This window comes from Taudactylus pleione, unplaced genomic scaffold (assembly GCF_031769625.1).
Source record: "Taudactylus pleione unplaced genomic scaffold, aTauple2 ptg000396l, whole genome shotgun sequence".
In the NCBI taxonomy this organism is placed as follows: Eukaryota; Metazoa; Chordata; class Amphibia; order Anura; family Myobatrachidae; genus Taudactylus; species Taudactylus pleione.
In genome coordinates, this window is record NW_028284797.1 from 3,313,976 (window position 1) to 3,333,906 (window position 19,931).

Below are 19,931 nucleotides of genomic sequence, written 5' to 3' on the forward strand. Positions count from 1 at the left end.
CCATTTATAAATACTAAATACTTATTTTAAACTTCCTTTTTGCCTGTGAAATGTATTTAAGTCAATGCAAAATATACATTACATCTACACTACATGTGTTTTACCGAGGACTCAGTGACTTTCGTGTTTTTGCCTTGATGTAGCATTGGTAGCGAAATGAATGTTGGGGTTTCTGCTGCTGTGGATAAATCTAATTGCTTTACTTGAATACTTCCCATTACTATACTACGTTATATAAAAAAGTAGATATTAGATATAATCAAGGATGTTACTGACAAGTGAGTGTTGGAATGCAAAACTACTAGGGGTAAATTTACTAAAGTGAAAGTTTTTAGAAGAGAGTTTTAAAAGTGATGTTGTCCATAGCAACCAATCAGATTCTACTTAACATTTAACTAGCACCTTCTAGAAGATATCTAGAATCTGATTGGTTGCTATGGGCAACATTACTTTTAAAACTCTCTTCTAAAAACTCTCACTTTAGTAAATTTACCCCCTAGTATTAAATAATGGAAAAAAGTACAAGTGGATAATTTTTTAATACTCCCAAATATTTTTTTCTTGCACTTTAAATTTTTTTTTTAGAAATACAGGTATTTTGTTTATCTATAAGTCTACTTCAGCTGTGATAAATGATACGTTTTTTAAAAAAGCATTAATATTGTATGAAATCTTAACTTCAATTGAATCAGTGGTCCCCAGTGCACTACAAATCACTTGCTCTTTTTTTGGTGTACAAGAAGTTATTCTACATAAGTTTAGTAGTAGCACCCCAAACAGGAAGCAATGCCAGTGTACAAACTGTTTGTTGGGAGTTTTATGGACTAATTTTCATGACCAAGTAGTTGCAAACATCCTTAGATCACCATTTGCAATATCAAACATTGGGGAAGATGTATGAAGCCCAGAAACGGTATCAGCGCACGTTAAGTGCGCTGATACCGTTTCTCCCCGATGTATGATCGGGAGTCTGGGCGGTAAATGACAGGGGCGCTATGCGCCCCTGTCATTATCGGCGCTGCTATCTACAAGATAGCAGCGCCGACAGCCTGGGCTATGTACGAATGGTCATATCGTCTGACCGTTCGGCCGGCTGTAGCTGTCGTTATCGACAGCTACAGCCTGGCGATAGCCTATCCCCACAGCAGGGACAGCGCTGTGACTGCTGTGGTGGCTACCAGCTCCAGGCTGCACGCGGGGATCTCGCGATATTTGCGAGATCCCGCGCATGCTCATTGGAGCCGGCTGGGCCTGACACACATCGCATCAGCACTAGGCTGATGCGATGTGGTCTGTAGCGGGTAGCGCCGGAGGGGGGAGTTACCGGTAGTGCTTCCTGCTTCGCCTCGGTAAAGAGGCAAAGCAGGAAGCGTTATAGCGGCACTTAACGTGCCACTATAATACATCTACCCCATTGTATGAAGTAACCTGCCATTGGACTCTAGAGCAGTGTAAATCCTTTCTCTGGAGAGAAAATTTACGCTTCACCATCTGGCTGTTTGACAGACAATCTGGATTTTACAGATGCCAAGAGAATGCATTTTGCCCAAACTCGTACTGTCAGCTGTAAAGTTTGGTGAAGGGAATAATGTTCTATGGCTGTTTTTCATGATCTGGTCCCCTTAGTTTAAGTGAAAGGAATTCTTAATGCTACAGCTTACAGTAACATGATATAGTGCTTCCAATTTTGTGACAACAGTTTAGGGAAGGACCTTTCCTATTTTAGCATTTAACTATACCCTTGTGCAGAAAACAAGGTCCAAAAAAAGGTTTGGTTTGTAAGAACTTGACTGGCCTCCACAGAGCTTCTTTTCCAACACCTTTGGACTGAACTAAAGCACCAACTGTGAGATAGACTTTATAACCCAACATCAGTGCCCTATTGTAACTAACTAAAGTTCTTGTAACTGAATGAATGCAAATCCCTGCAGGCATGTTCCAAATTCTAGTGGAAAGTCTTTCTAGAAGAAAGGAGGCTTCTATATTAACAATATTAATGGCCATGATTTTGGAATGAGATGTCCAACAAACTCATATGAGTGTGATGTTTGGTTGTCCACATTTTTGCCCATGTAGTGTATTTATGATTGTGTAACTGTCCATTTTGCTGACAATTATTCTGAAATAAAGCACCTTCTTAGATAAGATGAGGACCGTTATGTATAACTGAGCTATTACTTTACATTACACTACAGGTTGAGTCTCCCATATCCAAAATGCTTGGGACCAGGGGTATTTTGGATAACGGAATATTCTGTATTTTGGAATAATTGCATACCATAATGAAATATCTTGGGAATGAGACCCTAATATACACACAGAATGCATTTATGGGTTATAAACACCTTATACACACAGCCTGCAGGTAATTTTATACAATATTTTCAATAATTTTGTGGCTCAAGAAAAGTTTGTGTACAGACATTAAATTCATTTATGTTTCATATACACCTTATACATACACAACCTGAAGGTAATTTTATACAGTATTTTTTAATAATTTGTGCCTTAGACAAAGTTTGAGTACATTGAACCATCAAAAATCAAAGGTATCATTATCTCAGTCATGCTAAAAATATTCCGTATTTCGGAATATTTGGATATGGGAGACTCAACCTATATTTCAAAATTTTTTAATCAATACTGGTTTTACAAGAAATTCATGCTAAGGAAAAAAATATTTTATTCCGAGGAAAGACTGTAATCCAGGCAGAAAAATGTCACACTTTATTTTTATGAAATTGCATAGTGAGTTGGCCATCCTTTTTCCTTATGGGCTGAATTCAGTTAGCCTTGAAGGGCTAATTACCCACAATGCAGTGCCTGAGTCTATTAAATTATAGCCCGCGGCAGCCACTGAATGCATATTTCAGTTCACCTTCTCCTGAGGCTCCGCGTTAAATAGGGCTTACTGCACTTATCATGGCAGTCGCGAATGTGTCCCTGTACTAGTTCCAGTATCTATGGATTAACATGTGTAAGCGGAAGATTTACTATGCGAGGAAAGGGCTTTTAATTGAATAGCCTATAGGGGGAAAATTCTGAGGCTATCTCCCTTTTCCCTGCGAGATAAATTAACGAGGTAAGCCAGTGTTATCAAACACTATTTATACCCTTTTGCTTTTACAAAAAATTATTTTGTTTTTTAACCTTCATGTATCTAATTGTTTACTAGAAATTATGACATGATTCTGTACTTGTGTATATGCTTGCTTTTTAATAGATATTAGAGCTGACAAAAGACAAGGACGATCAGGGTCGCAAACTATTTGATTTAAAGTTTCAGCTGAATGAATCAAGTAACAGAGTTAAGGAGCTTGAAGAAACAACAAGTAGGAAAGCCTATCCAATTATTATTTATTCATTTTTATTATTCACTATATAATCAGAATTGCTTAGAGTAGTACAATAATAACAAGGGAAACTATATTGTATTCATGTCAGTACTATTTAGAGTTTATTTTCCTATTCAAATGTAATGGAGATTATGTTTGACAAATACTGAAATAAATGTTATAATTGTGCAACTACAGTACAAATGCATCAGTACGCTTGTACTATTTGTGTGCATCAGTGAGATAATTGTTTGCAATTTCTGTGTGCTCAATTTACTCACCGAACAGACAATAAATAAAAAAATTACAGCCCACAGTAAAGCTTTGTGCAAAATAGTAGTAGATGGTGATATTTCCAGCACCTATTCCCTAATAACAATTGCTACTGGATTTTATTAAACATGTTTCAATATAATCAACTTTTCTCTTTCAACTGACATGAAACTTAGAGACCCAAAATTAAAGATTCCATTAGAAGTAGATGCATGAAGACTGCCAACTGGGAACTGGTGCAAAATACAAGCCATTTTGTAGAGTGTAAAAACACAGTAACATAAACTGTCTCTACCCATCTATTTAATTTCCAGCATCTCACTTTTCCAAGGGAAATCTTGTTTCTGTAATGCTTCATGAAACTAGGTCACCAGTGCAATTACTCCATACTTTGTAAGAAATGACTTTGCTTTTACTAATTCTTCCTCTCTTCCTTTGTATACTTCTGCTTAGCAGACAACACACAATTTTTAAGCTTATTCTACATGAACACTACATTAGTAGAATTTGTGCAATAAATATGCTTAGGCCAGTTTTGAAATTTCACTGATAATAAAGCAGTTTTTTTTTTTTTTTTTATATAGAATATGTGTATTCGATATTGCTTACATTAATTCTATTAACTTCATAGATATGTTTATACCCTGCTTTCTCTGCAACAATAAGTATAGAATTCCTTTGCTTTCAGTAAACATACTTATTTGGAAATATACAGTCATATGTAGACAAATATACAGCCTATTTGTATTATGTAAAAATTGCAACAGAAGAGAGAGCAATCGGATAAACCAAATAATTTAATGAATATTAAGAAGTGTAGAAATATCTAATGACAATAAGAACATCTATACAATGAATCATAATTGAAACAAATTAAAACATTGCAACTAAATGCATGTATCCAAGACACTGATTAGATAAACTGAAGTTCAGACCGTATAAAAATATATTAGAGGGTATCACATTAGTCTTATTGAATAAGAATCTAGCACTGTTATATAAGCTGTTAACACCAATAATATTGTGCACAATATGAGCTGACCTGTTTGATGAATCTCCCGGCTTACATCTAGCTGAAAACGAAGGGCAGTGTCCGGAATGCCGCTCCGGTGGTAAGTGTTCGCTGTGTGTAGGAAAAATGTGATCTCCAATATTGGAATGAAACCTCCGGTCTGTAGGTACCAGGGAGATAGTCGTGCAGGTGGTTAGCTGGTTTGGGGCCGCTCTTAAGCTTCCTACTCCATCTGAGTGGCAGCGGCAACTGGTGATGGGCCAACGTAGTTCGTGGTCAAAACTGTGTGGTGAAAAAAGAGAAATAAGGTGTCTTAACGCGTTTCTCGTCCCTCGTCTGTCTGGCCGTTTCCTCAGAGGCAATGATCTTATTTCTCAGAGAACTGAGATATACCCTCAGTCATTAGTTTAAACAAATGCAGGTGAAATCTCTGCTGATACTCATTCTTGTGTAACAGAGCCAGGTCTCTGATTTAATATCAGTCTTCTGTCTGAATCACTATATAAACTAACATGTGTTTGTTTGTACATAAATAAGATACATAAAATAGATAAAATATAATATAAATAATATATACAATATATAACATTAATTAATAGAACTCCTAAGAATTTGTTTATAAAACTCAATAAATTAGTTATGTTAATAAAACACATAGACAGTGATATCATAACCACATATCGATTTTTAAAAATGTAAATACCTATTCCATTGAGATGTAGTTTATATTTAATAAAAACACATACATGCATATATAAACATATTACATACAGTATATAAACACATATATAACACACACATATATATATATATATTTATATTGTGGCAGTATCATCAGAGATGGTGCTGGTGAGCAGCAGATTCTGTGTGTGGCAGGATAGATCCGCCCACACAGTACTAAAGCATTGTGGGAAGATGTGTAATGCCTGCCATATGACCAGAGCTCAGATGAGGCTGCTGGTGGACACAGTCAGACAGTCCAGGTGGGGCTGCAGTGTGAGTGAGGCAGACCAGGTGGTCAGGATCATACCTGCAAGGAGGCAGGCAGATCCATATACCTCTGACACTGTCCTTGTGATAGGCGGCAGCCAACAAGCTGAGAAAGCTATACCAGACCAGGAGGCCAGTGTCCAGTCCTGCCCATGGCAGGAAGGACCACAAATCTCAGAGACTATGAAAGACTTTTATGCAGATTAGCTGCTTCTACAGAGAGGGTTTAAGAAGTGAGCCAGTGCCCTAAGAAAGGGCTAGATTGTTTATTATTTTATTTCTGTTTACTGGTTTCCATGCTGGAAGTAAAGCACCATTTTTGTTTATTTCACTGGAATGCCACGTGTGGACCTAATCATTCCACCACTGACACCAATCTACCAGGCTAATTACTTCAAGTTGTCACAATATATATATATATATATATATATATATATATATATCCATCCAAAAGCACACCCAATAAGAAATGAATGTGCTCAATGTATCAGTAATAGATAAAAATCCAGTTATTATAAATGTACTCAAACCTATTAATGCCCCTATGTAGTAGGTTCCTCCCTTAAATGAATAAGAGAAAATCATACATATCTCACATTATTATCAGAAACAAATCAGAGGGATTCTGTACAATAGATATACAAGTATATACGTACAAATAGACAACCGAAAAACGAAATGGAGTAAAACAAGATGTATTAGAACGTAACGTATTAAATGAGGAATGGAGTGAAAGCATGCCCCCATTCCTGAGATATATTTAAACTCAGGATGTGTGAGGGCATGCCGGTAGTGCATTCCACATAATTGGAAATCAATTTAAGCTCAATTCAATGGCTCCACTAGGTTTAAATGATACAGTCGAAGTAAACAAAATATAAACAATCACCTTTCCTGTGTGTTTCACCTTGACACTTTAGGTCCCTAGAGGTTAATGAGGTCCACCACAGAAGGGATGTTATTGTGAGAAGATTTTTTTGATTTCCAATTATGGGAATGCACTGCCGGCATGCCCTCAAACATCCTGAGTTTAAATATATCTCAGGAATGGGAGCATGCTTTCACTGCATTCCTCATTTGATATGTTATGTTCTATTACATCTTGTTTTACTCCATTTCGTTTTTCAGTTGTCTGTTTGTATATACTTGTATATCTATTGTACAGAATACCTCTGATTTGTTTCTGATAATAATGTTAAATATACTGTATATGATTTTTTCTTATTCATTTAAGGGAGAAACCTACTACATAGGGGCATTAATAGGTTTGAGCTCATTTATAATAACTGGATCTTTATCTATTACTGATACATTGAGCACATTCATTTCTTATTGTGTGTGCTTTTGTGTGTGTGGATGTGATATATGTATGTGTGTGTTTTAAAAAAAATGGAAAAAGGCACTCACCAGGTAGTAAATAAAGATAAACTCACATCTTTATTTAGAACATCATTAAAAATATCACCATATTGTTGACCTTTCGATCCTCTCACGGACCGTCATCAGTTCAACTGTATTAAGTGTAGACAGGACAACACGACAGAACGTACTGTGTACCCACTACCTAATGCCTCTAATATACCTGAGTCTGACCCTATAGCCCCACCCACCAATTAACCTATTAAAAACACTAGAAGGACATATGAATGAAGAGATGCAACTCCAAAAAACCAGCACATACAGGCAACATAGCGACTAAATATATATACATGAATCTTACCCCTGTATACAAAGAGTAACAGACTTAAATTGACTAGTAAAACCAGGGAACACATCAGAAACAAGATGGTGCCCGCTACCTTGCGTTTCACAAGAACAGCCTGTGCATTCCACAGGCAAAATGTCCATAGCAAACCCGGAAATTAGGTCATGCATAAAGGTAATGTGTAAACAAACCCACCCACCGACAGACGTCGCTGGTTGTTCACAACAGGGACAAGTTGCGCTCGTAATTTCACAGGAGGGGACACAGCACAAGTGCCCTAAATGTAGTATTGCAATAAATCAATAGGTGCTTTATAACGCAAGGTCATCATGGACAAAATAGACAAAACATAGGAAGGAAGAACGAAGCATAGGATGGGGAAATCAGGTAAAGGAAAAATGGAAAGACACATATCAAAATATTGCTATTAAAATTCACCTGTACAAACATATAATAACTAAAAAATCAACATATCAACAAAATTAAATGCTGTCAAAGAACAAAATAGTATATATTAGTACTCTAGATCGATCCTGTGACAAAAAATGCCCAATCAGCACAAAAACATATTGAAGGGATTCGCCTCGTTAAGTCCTCTTGGGGCCACAGTGTCCAGCTCAAATATCCACCTTGCTTCACAACGTCGTAGTAACATGTCACTGTCACCACCACGTATAGGTTTTGGTATAGAGTGGTCAATTAGCATATGTGTTTATATATGTAATTACATATGTTTATATATGCATTTATGTGTTTTTATTAAATATAAACTACATCTTGATGGAATAGGTATTTACATTTTTAAAAAGCGATATGTGGTTATGATAAAACTATGCGTTTTATTAACATAACTAATTTATTGAGTTTTATATACAAATTCTTAGGAGTTCTATTAATTAATGTTATATATTGTATATATTATTCATATTATATTTTATCTATGTTATTTATCTTATTTATGTACAAACAAACACATATGTTAGTTTATATAGTGATTCAGACAGAAGAATGATATTAAATCAGAGACCTGGCTCTGTTACGCATGAATGAGTATCAGCAGAGATTTCACCTGCATTAGTTCAAACTAATGACTTCGGGTATATCTCAAGGTGCCCACACATATAGCAATGTGCTTAAGATCCGATATCGTGTACGATTTCCCCGTGAACTCTCATGAGAGCTCGCTTGGCGTCGTGATAACGATTTTTGAAAATTTTAACCCAATCTGTTTCACGATCTTACGATCGCTCGGATCGTACGCATCGTGAGATCGGGCAACATAAATCGTGAGTTTAAAAAAGAAAAAAAAAAAAGCACTTGACAAGTGGTGGGAAAATTAAATAGTCATAACAATGGGAGGAGCTAGCTAGGGAGTATAAAAAGCAGGCGCCCTTTAAACTCTGTGCACATTCTGCTCTGCTACTAGTGAGGCTAGGTGTAATCCTGCTGAATCCTGTACATTGCTACTGTGCTCTTTGTATTTGGCTTGCCTTTTACAAAGTTTATTCTACCTGCAAGTGTGTGATACCTACCTGCATGCTATCATGTTCCAGAATTCTGTACTGATGCGTCCCCATCAGTATAGAGTGTTGGTCGCTGAAGCTGGGGTCCGGGAGATTAGCGAAGAAGGACGAGAGCATGCTGGACTAAGGAGTGGCTGCTACAAAGGGATACCCGCTCTCACATGTCCCTGCTGATGGAGATCAAGGAGACCAACCCGGAGAATTATCGGAACTACCTGTGCATGGCTGACGCCACCTTCCTGGAATTGCTGCATCTGGTGACCCCCCACATCCAGAGACAGGACACAAGGTGGCGGAGGGCAATCCCTGCTGAAGAGAGACTGGTGGCTACCCTGAGGTATCTGGCTACAGGAAGGTCATTTGAAGACCTGAAGTTTGGGACACTCATCATTCCGGAGACCTGCAGAGCGATCGTTAAAGTGCTGCAGTACCAGTATTACAAGGTAAGAAGAAAAACACAACACATTTGTTTCTTGTTTAATGAAAAAAAAATGTTTTTATTTGTTTTTAAATATTGTTTTAAATTTTACTTTTTAACTGTGCCAATAAGGCAGAAAACGGTGCTGCATAGCAGCCATCTTGTGTAAACAACACTACATAATAACAGTGCCAAACAGGCAGAAAACTGTGCTGCATAGCAGCCATCTTGTGTAAACTACACTACATAATAACAGTGCCAATCAGGCAGAAAACTGCTGTATAGCAGCCATCTTGTGTACACAACACTACAACAACATTGGAACAATACAGAGCCACTGTGGCCAAAAAACACTTGCACACTATGGACCGCATTCAGAGTCGGTCGTAGCGGCCGCACGGTCGTACGGGCTACTGCCGCAAAATCCTATCGTACGGCTGGTCGATTGTAAATAAAGTGACGCCCATTCGTTAGCACTGCACCTCCTCTAGCTACCGACTGATCTGATCGAACGAACGAGACAGTCGTAGTCAGGCGCTGTGAGTCGCTGAATGCAAATTATGTTGTGATGGTTGCGGCCGTATGTGTCGTATTGATGGTCACATGTCATGTTTACATGGACTATCGAACAGCTTGTTATTAGCTTGTTGTCAATTATCTAATTAAGAGTGTTTAACTCTTGCTGTTTTTATTCAGTTTTTTTTAATGTGTCAATAAACTTTATTGTTTTTTTTGTGGGTGTTTTCCCCATTCTCTTTTTTTTTTTCAAATTCCAAAACAAAGTAATGTTTATTATCTGTGAATGTACTGTTGCTAATTGTGTAAACTTTAAAAATGTATGTGCATTTTGCGTTAGGATCATTTGCACTCTTATGTTTGCAATTGCACACTGCGTGTTTTAACCAATCAAATCTGACCTTATTTTTCGGGTCACATGATTAAAGGATTGTCCAATAGTGGTTTTTTTTATTAGTAAATATTTTAGCCAATCATCTTTATTTTACCCCATGTATATTTCATGTTTTCTGTAAAATCGGCCATTGCCATCATGAGAGCCGCGGCCTTTACCCGTCGGGAATTGAGCATCCTGGTCAACATTTTGGACAGGCGGCTTACAAACACCCAGCCTCCCATTTCCAACTGCTTAAAGCGTGCGGCCTATGCGGAGGTGAGGAGAGCCCTTCGCCGTGCTGGATTTCGGCGCAATATAGCGCAACTAGAGAGGTCCTGGTCTGATTTGCGCCGCCGGTCGCCAGTCCTTTTGGCAAATTTGCCGGCGCGGTTACGCAGACGTAAGTATGCGTTTGTATAAATGTTAAAATTAGTGGAATGTTAAAAATGGCTGTTCCTTTTCCAATTCTTTTCTTAAATGTAAACAAACCCTCCTGTATGTTGTCCCTATTGTCCTGAATGTGTAAAGTGTACTTGTATTGTGTAGCCGAAAGTGAAAACTAAACTTAGATTTTTTAAATATCTTTAAATTTTAGAACCACAGCGGAGACAGAGAAGGGCCCGCAGATTTGGCCGCAATGCAGGTCCCAACCTGCAGCCCTCCCCCTCACCTTCCCCATCCGCTCAACCTAGCCCTCCCTACCCACCACCATACTCCCCCAGTAACCCTCCCTGCCTCTTCCAAAACTCCCCTAGTATTCCTCCCTCCCCTGCCCACTCATCCCAAATCACCACTCCCGTGCCCGAGTCTTCAACCCAAATATCCCCTCCCTTGGATTTTTTCAACTCCATTTCCCCTCCCACCATTCCACCAGCTCCAACTTTCTCCCCATCTGCATCTCCAGCTCCATCTCCATCAGGTGCTTCGTTGCCACGCTCTGATGGTATGTGTTCTTTAATATTATGGGTTTTTTTTGTTTTTTTTTTCTTGTGGAGTGTTGTTGTTATCCATGTTTTTTTTTAAATATTTTGGCTGTGTGTTTGTTTTTATTTTTACAGTATGGGTGTCATAATCATTGTGAAGTAATCCTGTTACTCAATATTTTGTGGTTATGTTTTGTGCCTGGGCCCTTTTTTTTTTTTGGGGTGCCCAAAAATTTATGCTTTTGGGGTTTACAAAATGCTTTTTATTTGGTGTAAAAATTGATTACATTTGTATTTGTATTTTAGATTTAAATAAAACATGTCACAGAACTTGGGAAGGTGATAGGAACCAGACTAACCTTGTTAATGTTGTGTATACTGTGTTTAAAATGTACTAAGATGTAACTTCATTAGGATAAGTGATGTTAGCCATAGCAAACAAACACATTGTAGTTTTGGATTATCAAGAACATTCTAGAAGTGAATACGTGCAGTGTGTTTTAAGGATATGGCCATCATGACTTAAGAATACACCTCCCAGTTGTTTATAAATCATCCTAGGGTATTTTTGGTTATGCCACATAGTTAGGGTTTCAAAGTGTTTTTACACCATAAAATTTTCTACATAATAATAATGTTGTGTGGAGTAAACTTTAGAACACACCCTAACATCATTGTGTCTACCCACTGTTTGGGACATTGAATAATGTGTAATGTTAAAATGTGGGTCATTTTTTATATGTTTTTAACCTACAAATACATTTTTCTGTCCACAGATCTAACCAACATACTTGTGGGAATTCGTGAGAAGCTAACTAGAACAAGTGGCCATCTATTGGAGACCTACTGCTGCCTACAGCAGATTGTGGGGAGTCTGGAGCGTTTTTAGTTGTTTTTTTTCTCTTTGTACATTTTAAAATTTTAATATTTCCAGTAAAGTTTTTGTTCGAAAAACATTTGTCCTCTTTTTTCATAAAAATTAAATGGTGTAATTCTGCATTTCAAATACTTTGTGAACAAAGCTGGGTGCCTTTCCATAGTGTAACTAATACAAAAATGTTTATGTAAACCTTAAGAACATTTGCAGTAATGTTTTTTGTTTTTTTTGGGGGGGTTGCCCTACATTATCCTCCTCAAAATGGGTTTCAAAATACATTTACACCAAACCTTTTTTTTTTTGTAAAACATTTATTAAATAATAAACATGTTGCCAACATGCTTTTAATTGTAAAAAGCATTTCATCACAGAATCACACAAAAAAATGGCCTCAGAGTTTTCAAAAATAAAATATCTTGCTTAGTCAGACATAAACAACAAAAGCAAAACTCAAACATAATATTTTTTTTTTTAACAGACAAAATTAAAAAAAATCAAAATTAACTAAACATGTGGTGATATATCCAGAAAAATTATATTATTTGTGCAAAAACAGTACAGGGTATTGCCAATGGGTTCCATTAGTTTTTCTGTTTTGGAAAGTGTTGTGATTTTTGAGCCAAAAAAAATAAAATAAATTAGGGTTACCTTAAAATACATTTGCTCTAACTGTAAAATTAAAAATAAAGTTAAAAATTATTACCTAAAAAATCTTGAAACCACAGAATCGTGTCTGGCCCCCCCCAACAGCATCACAACACCTTCTTCCGGGGGGGCATCCTCTGGCTGCATGGGTACTCAACTCCTTATTGCAATGTTGTGTAAAATCCTACACAGGACCACAATGCGAGAAACCATATCCGGCGAGTACATGAGTGCAGCACCAGAGTGATGGAGACACCGGAACCGGCCCTTTAAAAGGCCGATACAGCGCTCCACCACCTGCCTGGTGGCAGGAAATGCGGCATTATATTGAGTTTGTGGCCCTGTTGTGGGATTCAAATAAGGAGTCAGCAGCCAGGGCGTGCAAGGATATCCACTGTCACCTGATGGAAATGGGACACCAAAAGATCCATAAATTGTCAATGAAAACATGTTTACACTATTACTATAGCTACATACTGGATTTATACTTGCCAAGAAGCCATTTGTCACCAGCTTGCAGTGTGCTTAATTTTGGCCAAATCCCTGAATGCTGGATCACGTACGCATCATGACTGCAGCCTGGAAATTTGGCATTCAGGGAGAGGATCTGGAGGGAGGCATCACATAGCACCATTACATTTAGCGAATGGAAATGTTTACGGTTTCTATAGATTTGTTCCCTGCATGCAGGAGGCTGAAGTGCTATGTGAGTGCTATCCACTACCCCTATGACGTGTGGAAAGCCTGCAATCTCAAAAACTTCTGCTTCACCACATCAAGGGCTTCCGTATCCAAAGGCATACTAATAAAATGTGCTATATGATTGAAGAATGCATCTAGCACACGCCTCAGGATCCGTGAAAATGAGGGCTGGGAGAGGCCACCCACCAGCCCAACAGTGGTTTGGCAGGACCCTGAGGCGCAGAAATGTAACACCACCAACAACTGTGTAAGTGGTGGGATTGCTGTAGGAATGTTAATCTGACTTTCTAGATCATTCTTTATTATTGAAAGAGTGTCTAGGATAATATTTGGAGGCAAGCGATAAGTGGTTACAACCACATCATCAGGCATTCCAAAAAGGGTGACACGTGTTCTTTATATCTTGGCCCTTGCACGCCTCCTATGCCTACGCCAAGGAGGAGGCTGAGGAAGGTTGGTGGGGGGCAACATGGCCACTATTAGCTGGCCCACATCGCTCTGTAAAGTTAGAATTTAAAAAAAAAGTGTTGTTGAGAAAGAATTTTCAATATTTTTCCAAAAATACTTAGCTTAGTAATAATGGTGCATATTCTTACAGGGTCGGGCTGTGCCATCTTCGGGAACCCCTACAGGTGTTGTTTGTGTACAGTTTTTTATTTTATGGAAGAAAAAGAATATAATATTAAAAAAAAAAACACCACTATTACTACTATTATTGTTAAAACAATCCTTAACTTTGAAATTGGGCAATATTAAAAATTGAAAACATAATTATTGTTTTATCAATAAAAACCACAAATGCATTATTAAATGTAAAAAAGACAGCATAAAACACTTCATTATTAAATACAACAAACTTTTAGGTTTGTAAAAATAGACACTTACCTGAATCAAGTACAAAGTGGACTGTTAAACACCTAAAACAAAACAATAGAACATGACAATAATTGTTTGAATAATGTCCTTTTTTTGGTTTTAAATTAAAAAAAAAAAAACAAAAAACTTGCAGTAGGCTGGCACACTTACTGGAGTCTGCAAAGAACGTTGTTATTTTGTTCCTCAAAAAACACGGCCAACCAAACACACAAAGTAACTGGGTTTGTGAAATGTATGGACAAACATTAAAAAGAAATTTTTTTTTTAAAAATTAAAAAATAACCCACCCCCCCCAAAAAAAAATTTAACCCCCCCCAAAAAAACAATAAAAAACCCACAACCCAAAAAAAAACCCCACCACCCGAAAAAAACACAATAAAAAAACAAACAAAAGGAACACCCAAAACAAAACCAATAAAAAACTCACCACCCAAAAAAAACCAATAAAAAAAATAAACAAATGGAACACCCAAAACAAAACTAATAGAAAACCCACCACCCAAAAAAAACCAATAAAAAAAACAAATAAAAGGAACACCCAAAACAAAACCAATAAAAAACCCACCACCCCCAAAAAAAACAAACAAACAAAAGGAACACCCAAAACAAAACTAATAAAAAACCCACAACCCAATAAAAAAAAAAGCACCAAACACACACAAGCACCACTCAAAAAACACACACAAGCACCACTCAAAAAACACACACAAGCACCACTCAAACAACACACACAAGCACCACTCAAACAACACACAGGCACCACTCAAACAACTCCAAACACTGTAAACACTAGCAATCCCTTCCTGCACCACAAATCACTCCAACTGCAACCCACAAGTAAGGGAACATTTGGCTTTGCCTTTAAATAAGGCCAAAAAAACCCCAATGATTGAATAATGCATGCAAGGAGTGCATCGTACGTAAGCAAATAGGGATGCACAGGTAACCAATCCAGGGATGCGCTCACATCTCGCCCAACCCGCACAGTAATTACGGAATGCAGGCAAGGTGTACATTGTACGTAGGCAAATAGGGATGCACGGGTAACCAATCCAGGGATGCGCTCACATCTCGCCCAACCCACGCAGTGATTACGGAATGTAGGCAAGGTGTGATTTGTACGTAGACAAATAGGGATGCACGGGTAACCAATCCAGGGATGCGCTCACATCTATAAAATAGTAATCAAAAGCACTATACTTCATGCTCTCTCACAAGTTTTGAAAATGGCAAGCGAGGAGCATGGTGGCCAGAGGACAAATGAGGTAGGTAAGTGTTAAACACATTTTTAAAAGAACACAATAACAGTTCATATCTTCCACAAATTCATTTTTTAAATTAACAAAATGAAAAAATATTGTAGGTGCTGGGAATCCACTACCACCACCAGAGGAGGAGGAGGCGGGGCCAAGCTGGCCAAGGCCCAGAAATCCACCGTTTTCAAGGCTAGAGCTTGAGACATTGGTGACCATTACAATGGATAACCTTGTCCATGCCCCAAGAAATATGTGGGCTGGAGCCAAAGACAGGATTTGGGAGGAGATATTCAGGGCTGTTAATGCTGTGGGGACAACGCACAGAACCATGAAAGTCGTCCAAAAAAGGTAAAAAAAATGATATTGTGAGTGTACTGAAGTCAAAAGCGAGATCTTAATTAAATAAACTAACCCTTAAAAAATGCCAAATCGCATTGTCAGATGGACTGATTTCAAATACCAGCTGAAGAAGAAGCTACGGAGTAGGGTGGGCCATGCTGCGGGGACAGGTGGTGGTCCCATCCCTGAGGAGCTGACCTTGACGAGGTTGGAGACGTTGGCTCAGGGATGTATGACGGAAGAGGAGATAGTCGACGTGTCCACTATGGACACTGACATGGCCGACTTCAACGCTCCACATGTGCAAGAATGTAAATATTTTTTGGACTCAAAAAAGTATAAAGCTAAAACGTGTATGCGTTTTTTTTTTCAAAAATGTTTTTTTTTTTTTTCCCAGACTCAGAGGAGGTAGTGCCTGCTCCTGAGGTCAGGTCTGGGTCCAGCACAGATGGAGACTCTGCAGGGGAGGATCCAAGTACTCCATCTGGGGACCCTGTGGAGTCTACTCCAGGGCAACCATCGGACCGAGCAGTGCCTCTCCTCACCAGGTTGGTCTCCCAAACTCAGGAGAACAGATGTGTTCTTCTGAGGATGGAGACCACTCTGGTGAAGGTGGCGGTGGCCCTGGATACCATTGCTGGGGCCATAGATCGTTGGGCCAATACCCAGGAGCAGGCAAACCCACCTGCCATGATGGAGCGAGACTCCCTTCCTCCCAGGACCACCACCTCTGGCAGCCCAACAGCCACCCCCGCAAGTATGGAGAGCCCTATGCCTAGGCCTGAGGAAATACCATCTACCTCTGGCCAGGCCAGTCGGCGGGTTACACGCCAGTCGGCTGTCCGGAGCTTACCTCTTCCTCCGAGCCGGCCCAAACGACACAAGTAGCCCTAGATATCTCCTCCCTCACCTCTTGTACAGTCCCCATATTTCTTGTCACCAATGTCTCAAGCTCTTTTTTTTTTATTTTCATTTTATTTTTAGAATTTTTTATTTTTTATTTATAGGCAAATGTTGCCCTAACAATTGTAACTAAAATTGTGATTAAAGGCTAATTTCCTAAAAATAAAATTTTTTATTAACCAAATGTCTAAATTTAACTATATCAATGTTTACATGGTTTAAAAAGTATGGCATCTGAAAAGGCTGCTACGCAAAGCACAATGCTATATGTTTTCAAAAAGGGCCGAAACAAATAAGTTTAAAAAGCACAAATAAACAGTTGTGTTGCGAATTCCCTAATGCACAAGCAAGTGAAATCATTTACAAGGTAATTAGCAGTTTTAATAGTTACAATGCACCAATCTTAGCTGCTTGGTTTGTGTAGTTCCAATTAGAAACATCACAAGTAACATCGGATTAACGATTGTACTGTTGTGGCTTAGGGACGCTTCTAGCCTACCTTAGCCTGGACGATCATCCTGTCCGTAGAGTGACGTTGTCATGCATCCGCAATTCATGGTCATACGAAGCAGATAATTTATGCACTCCCCTAAAACGCCTGGAAACGCTGAAGCACACCTCCGTTTGCAGACCACCACCCCCGTATACACCCACAAATGGACGTTCCTGTCAATCAACTTTCGCAAGCCACTTCCGTTTCGGAAGCCCTACGACCGACAGTATTTTGCATCGGTAGAGCTCGTACGCACATGCGCACAGCTAGCTGTGCGCAGGTGTAGAAAGAAAAACATCGGATGCGTACGACCGTGCGGCCGCTACGACCGACTCTGAGGCCCTATGTCCTCACAAATTTTTTTTTTTCGTTTTTATTATTAGACAACAAATAATAGGCTGCATTAACCAAAATGTGCACTGACCTGTAGGCAACCCAAACTGTGCACTGAACTGTATACAATATAGATTGCATTAACATTTTTACAATAAAGCATTATCACCAAATTTTATGAATCCCAATAGGTAGCGTGCTGTATGTTATGGGGTGGGTAAGACGTCAGTTCGAAGAGGCCAATACACACATGGCACGAGTATACATTGTGGCCCCGGCTTCCATCAATGTGTACTTGTGCCATGTGTGTAGTGACCTTGTCCAGACAGCGTCATCACCACCCTATACCATACAGGCAGCACCTATTGGGAGGGATAACATTTGGTGATAGTAAAAGCAAGAAAAAAAAAAACTAAATAAATTACATCTGTGTATAACAGGGCAATTCATCCGCTGCAGCCAGCAGAGCATTAAACCTGGTAGTGCTTGTGCTTGGGGTGCTGGGTGGGGGAGTAATCTCTAACTGGGCTGGGGGGGGGGCTGACATAGCTGTTTGGGGCTGGGGAATATAGCATTGGATTAGCTATATAAGTGGAGTTGTGTAGGTTTTCGCTCATACACCTACTCAATAGGTCATAATTTAGCCTGAGGAAATTTTTTTTTGTATCCTCGTCAATATTCCTCATACTGCTGTTCACATGTGCCGTAAAGTCGTCTATAGCATCTGGAGGTTTTTGTAGGAGGCGTTCTGCATTCATAAGAAATATGTCCTCCCGTTCAGTATGAATCTCCTTTTTCCCCTGTTTTTTTGGTGTGGTAGGGAAGAGGATGTGGGTCTGGGTGCAATGGGTGTTGCCAGTTGGGTGTTATTCTCCAAATCACTGTCCCCGAGCAGACTCAGGTCCGGTGTGGAAGCCAAATGAGGGTCTTGTGTGGGAGTCTATATAGGAAACAAATAAAAAAAATTTTAGTCATGTTTTTTAACCCTTTTTTTTAAACTATTTTAACAGTTTCCTAACACTGGAAGAGCATCGCTGAAGAATTTGAACAACGTTGGAATTTTCCTAAATGTGGAAGAGCCATCAATGGAAATCAAATCCGCATCAACCCACCTGCCAACACCGGATCATATGACTACAACTACAAAGGATTCTTCAGCATTGTTCTCATGGCAGTGGTAAAAGCCAACTACGAATTTCTGTTTGTGGATGTCGGCAAGAATGGCCGTGTTTCGGATGGTAGGTCCTACAAACAGACTGCTTTCTACCAGAGACTCACCAACAAAACCCTTAACTTGCCAACACTGGATCAGACAAAGCACTGCCTAAATTACGTTTTTGTCACAGACAAGGCTTTTGCATTACATGAACATGTGATGAAGCCATTTGCACAGAGGGGCCTGACCAGAGAGAAGAGGATCTACAACTACCGTCTATCCCGGGCACGGCGCATTGTGGAAAATTCGTTTGGAATACTGTGCAACCACTTCCGCATTTTCCACACCACCATCAACCTACATGTGGAGAAGATAGACTGGGTTGTGATGGCGTGCTGTGTGCTGCATAACTTTCTGTGAAGAAAATCGACCCAACGAGGTCCCAGCTAGACCAGAAGATGAAGGACCTCCGGAGGACATTGGCCATTTCACATCTGTGTCTGCACCACCAAATGCAACAACAACGACCGCATGTGCCAAAGAAGTGAGGGAGGAGTACATGGCCTATTTCAACGGACCAGGTGCGGTGCCATGACAGGAGGAATGTCTGTGAACTAACTGACTATATTGGACATTTGGGATTGAACTACAGAAACAATAAGGTTTTGGTTTACTAACTGTGTCACTACTTACCAAGACTTCAGCAGACGGTCCAGTCACTTCTGCAATCTCCTCTTCTCCCTCTTGCTCAGCCATCAACACCAGAGACTGCTGTTGTGGCTCCTGATCGCTTATGAAGGACATCTGTTTGTAGTACTACAGCGTTGTTTCATACACATCATCGGTGCCTGCGCCGAATCTTTTGGAGTCATCGACTTTCTTCTTTTCTTTAATGTACACTGTCCTGAGGTTTTGAATCTTGTGCCGGACAGTTTTGAGGTCTGCGTCGGCAATGAACCTTTTCGTATACTGTAGCAACACCTGTAAAGCGGCCAATTTGTGGTTCTTGTTATGGTATTGGCGAGAACTTATGCGCCACAGGCACTCTTTAAACTGCAGGATTTCTGTGAATCCAGCGATGAAGTCACGCTCACTATCCATGGACATTTCTGGGAAGAAGAAAAAAGAAGGATATATAAATATCTGTGTTTATAGTTTTGTTATATTTTATGTTATGGTTACATTTTTTAATGTTTTAATATTTTCTTTTTTACAGGGTTTTATAGTATGGTATTGTAATCGTGTTTTCTTTTACAGGAAAGTCATGTGTTTATTTTTTG

At 39.1% G+C, this 19,931-nt stretch overlaps 1 protein-coding gene across 1 annotated transcript in view; it reads left to right on the forward strand.

The window, feature by feature from the left end:
* Positions 1-19,931, forward strand: part of SYCP1 (synaptonemal complex protein 1) — a 470,977-nt gene that overhangs the window by 203,615 nt on the left and 247,431 nt on the right. Inside the window, exon 11 of the mRNA XM_088446296.1 lies at positions 3,224-3,332. Within this exon, the coding sequence (XP_088302422.1) occupies positions 3,224-3,332 (109 nt within the window). The remainder of the gene's footprint in view (positions 1-3,223; positions 3,333-19,931) is intronic.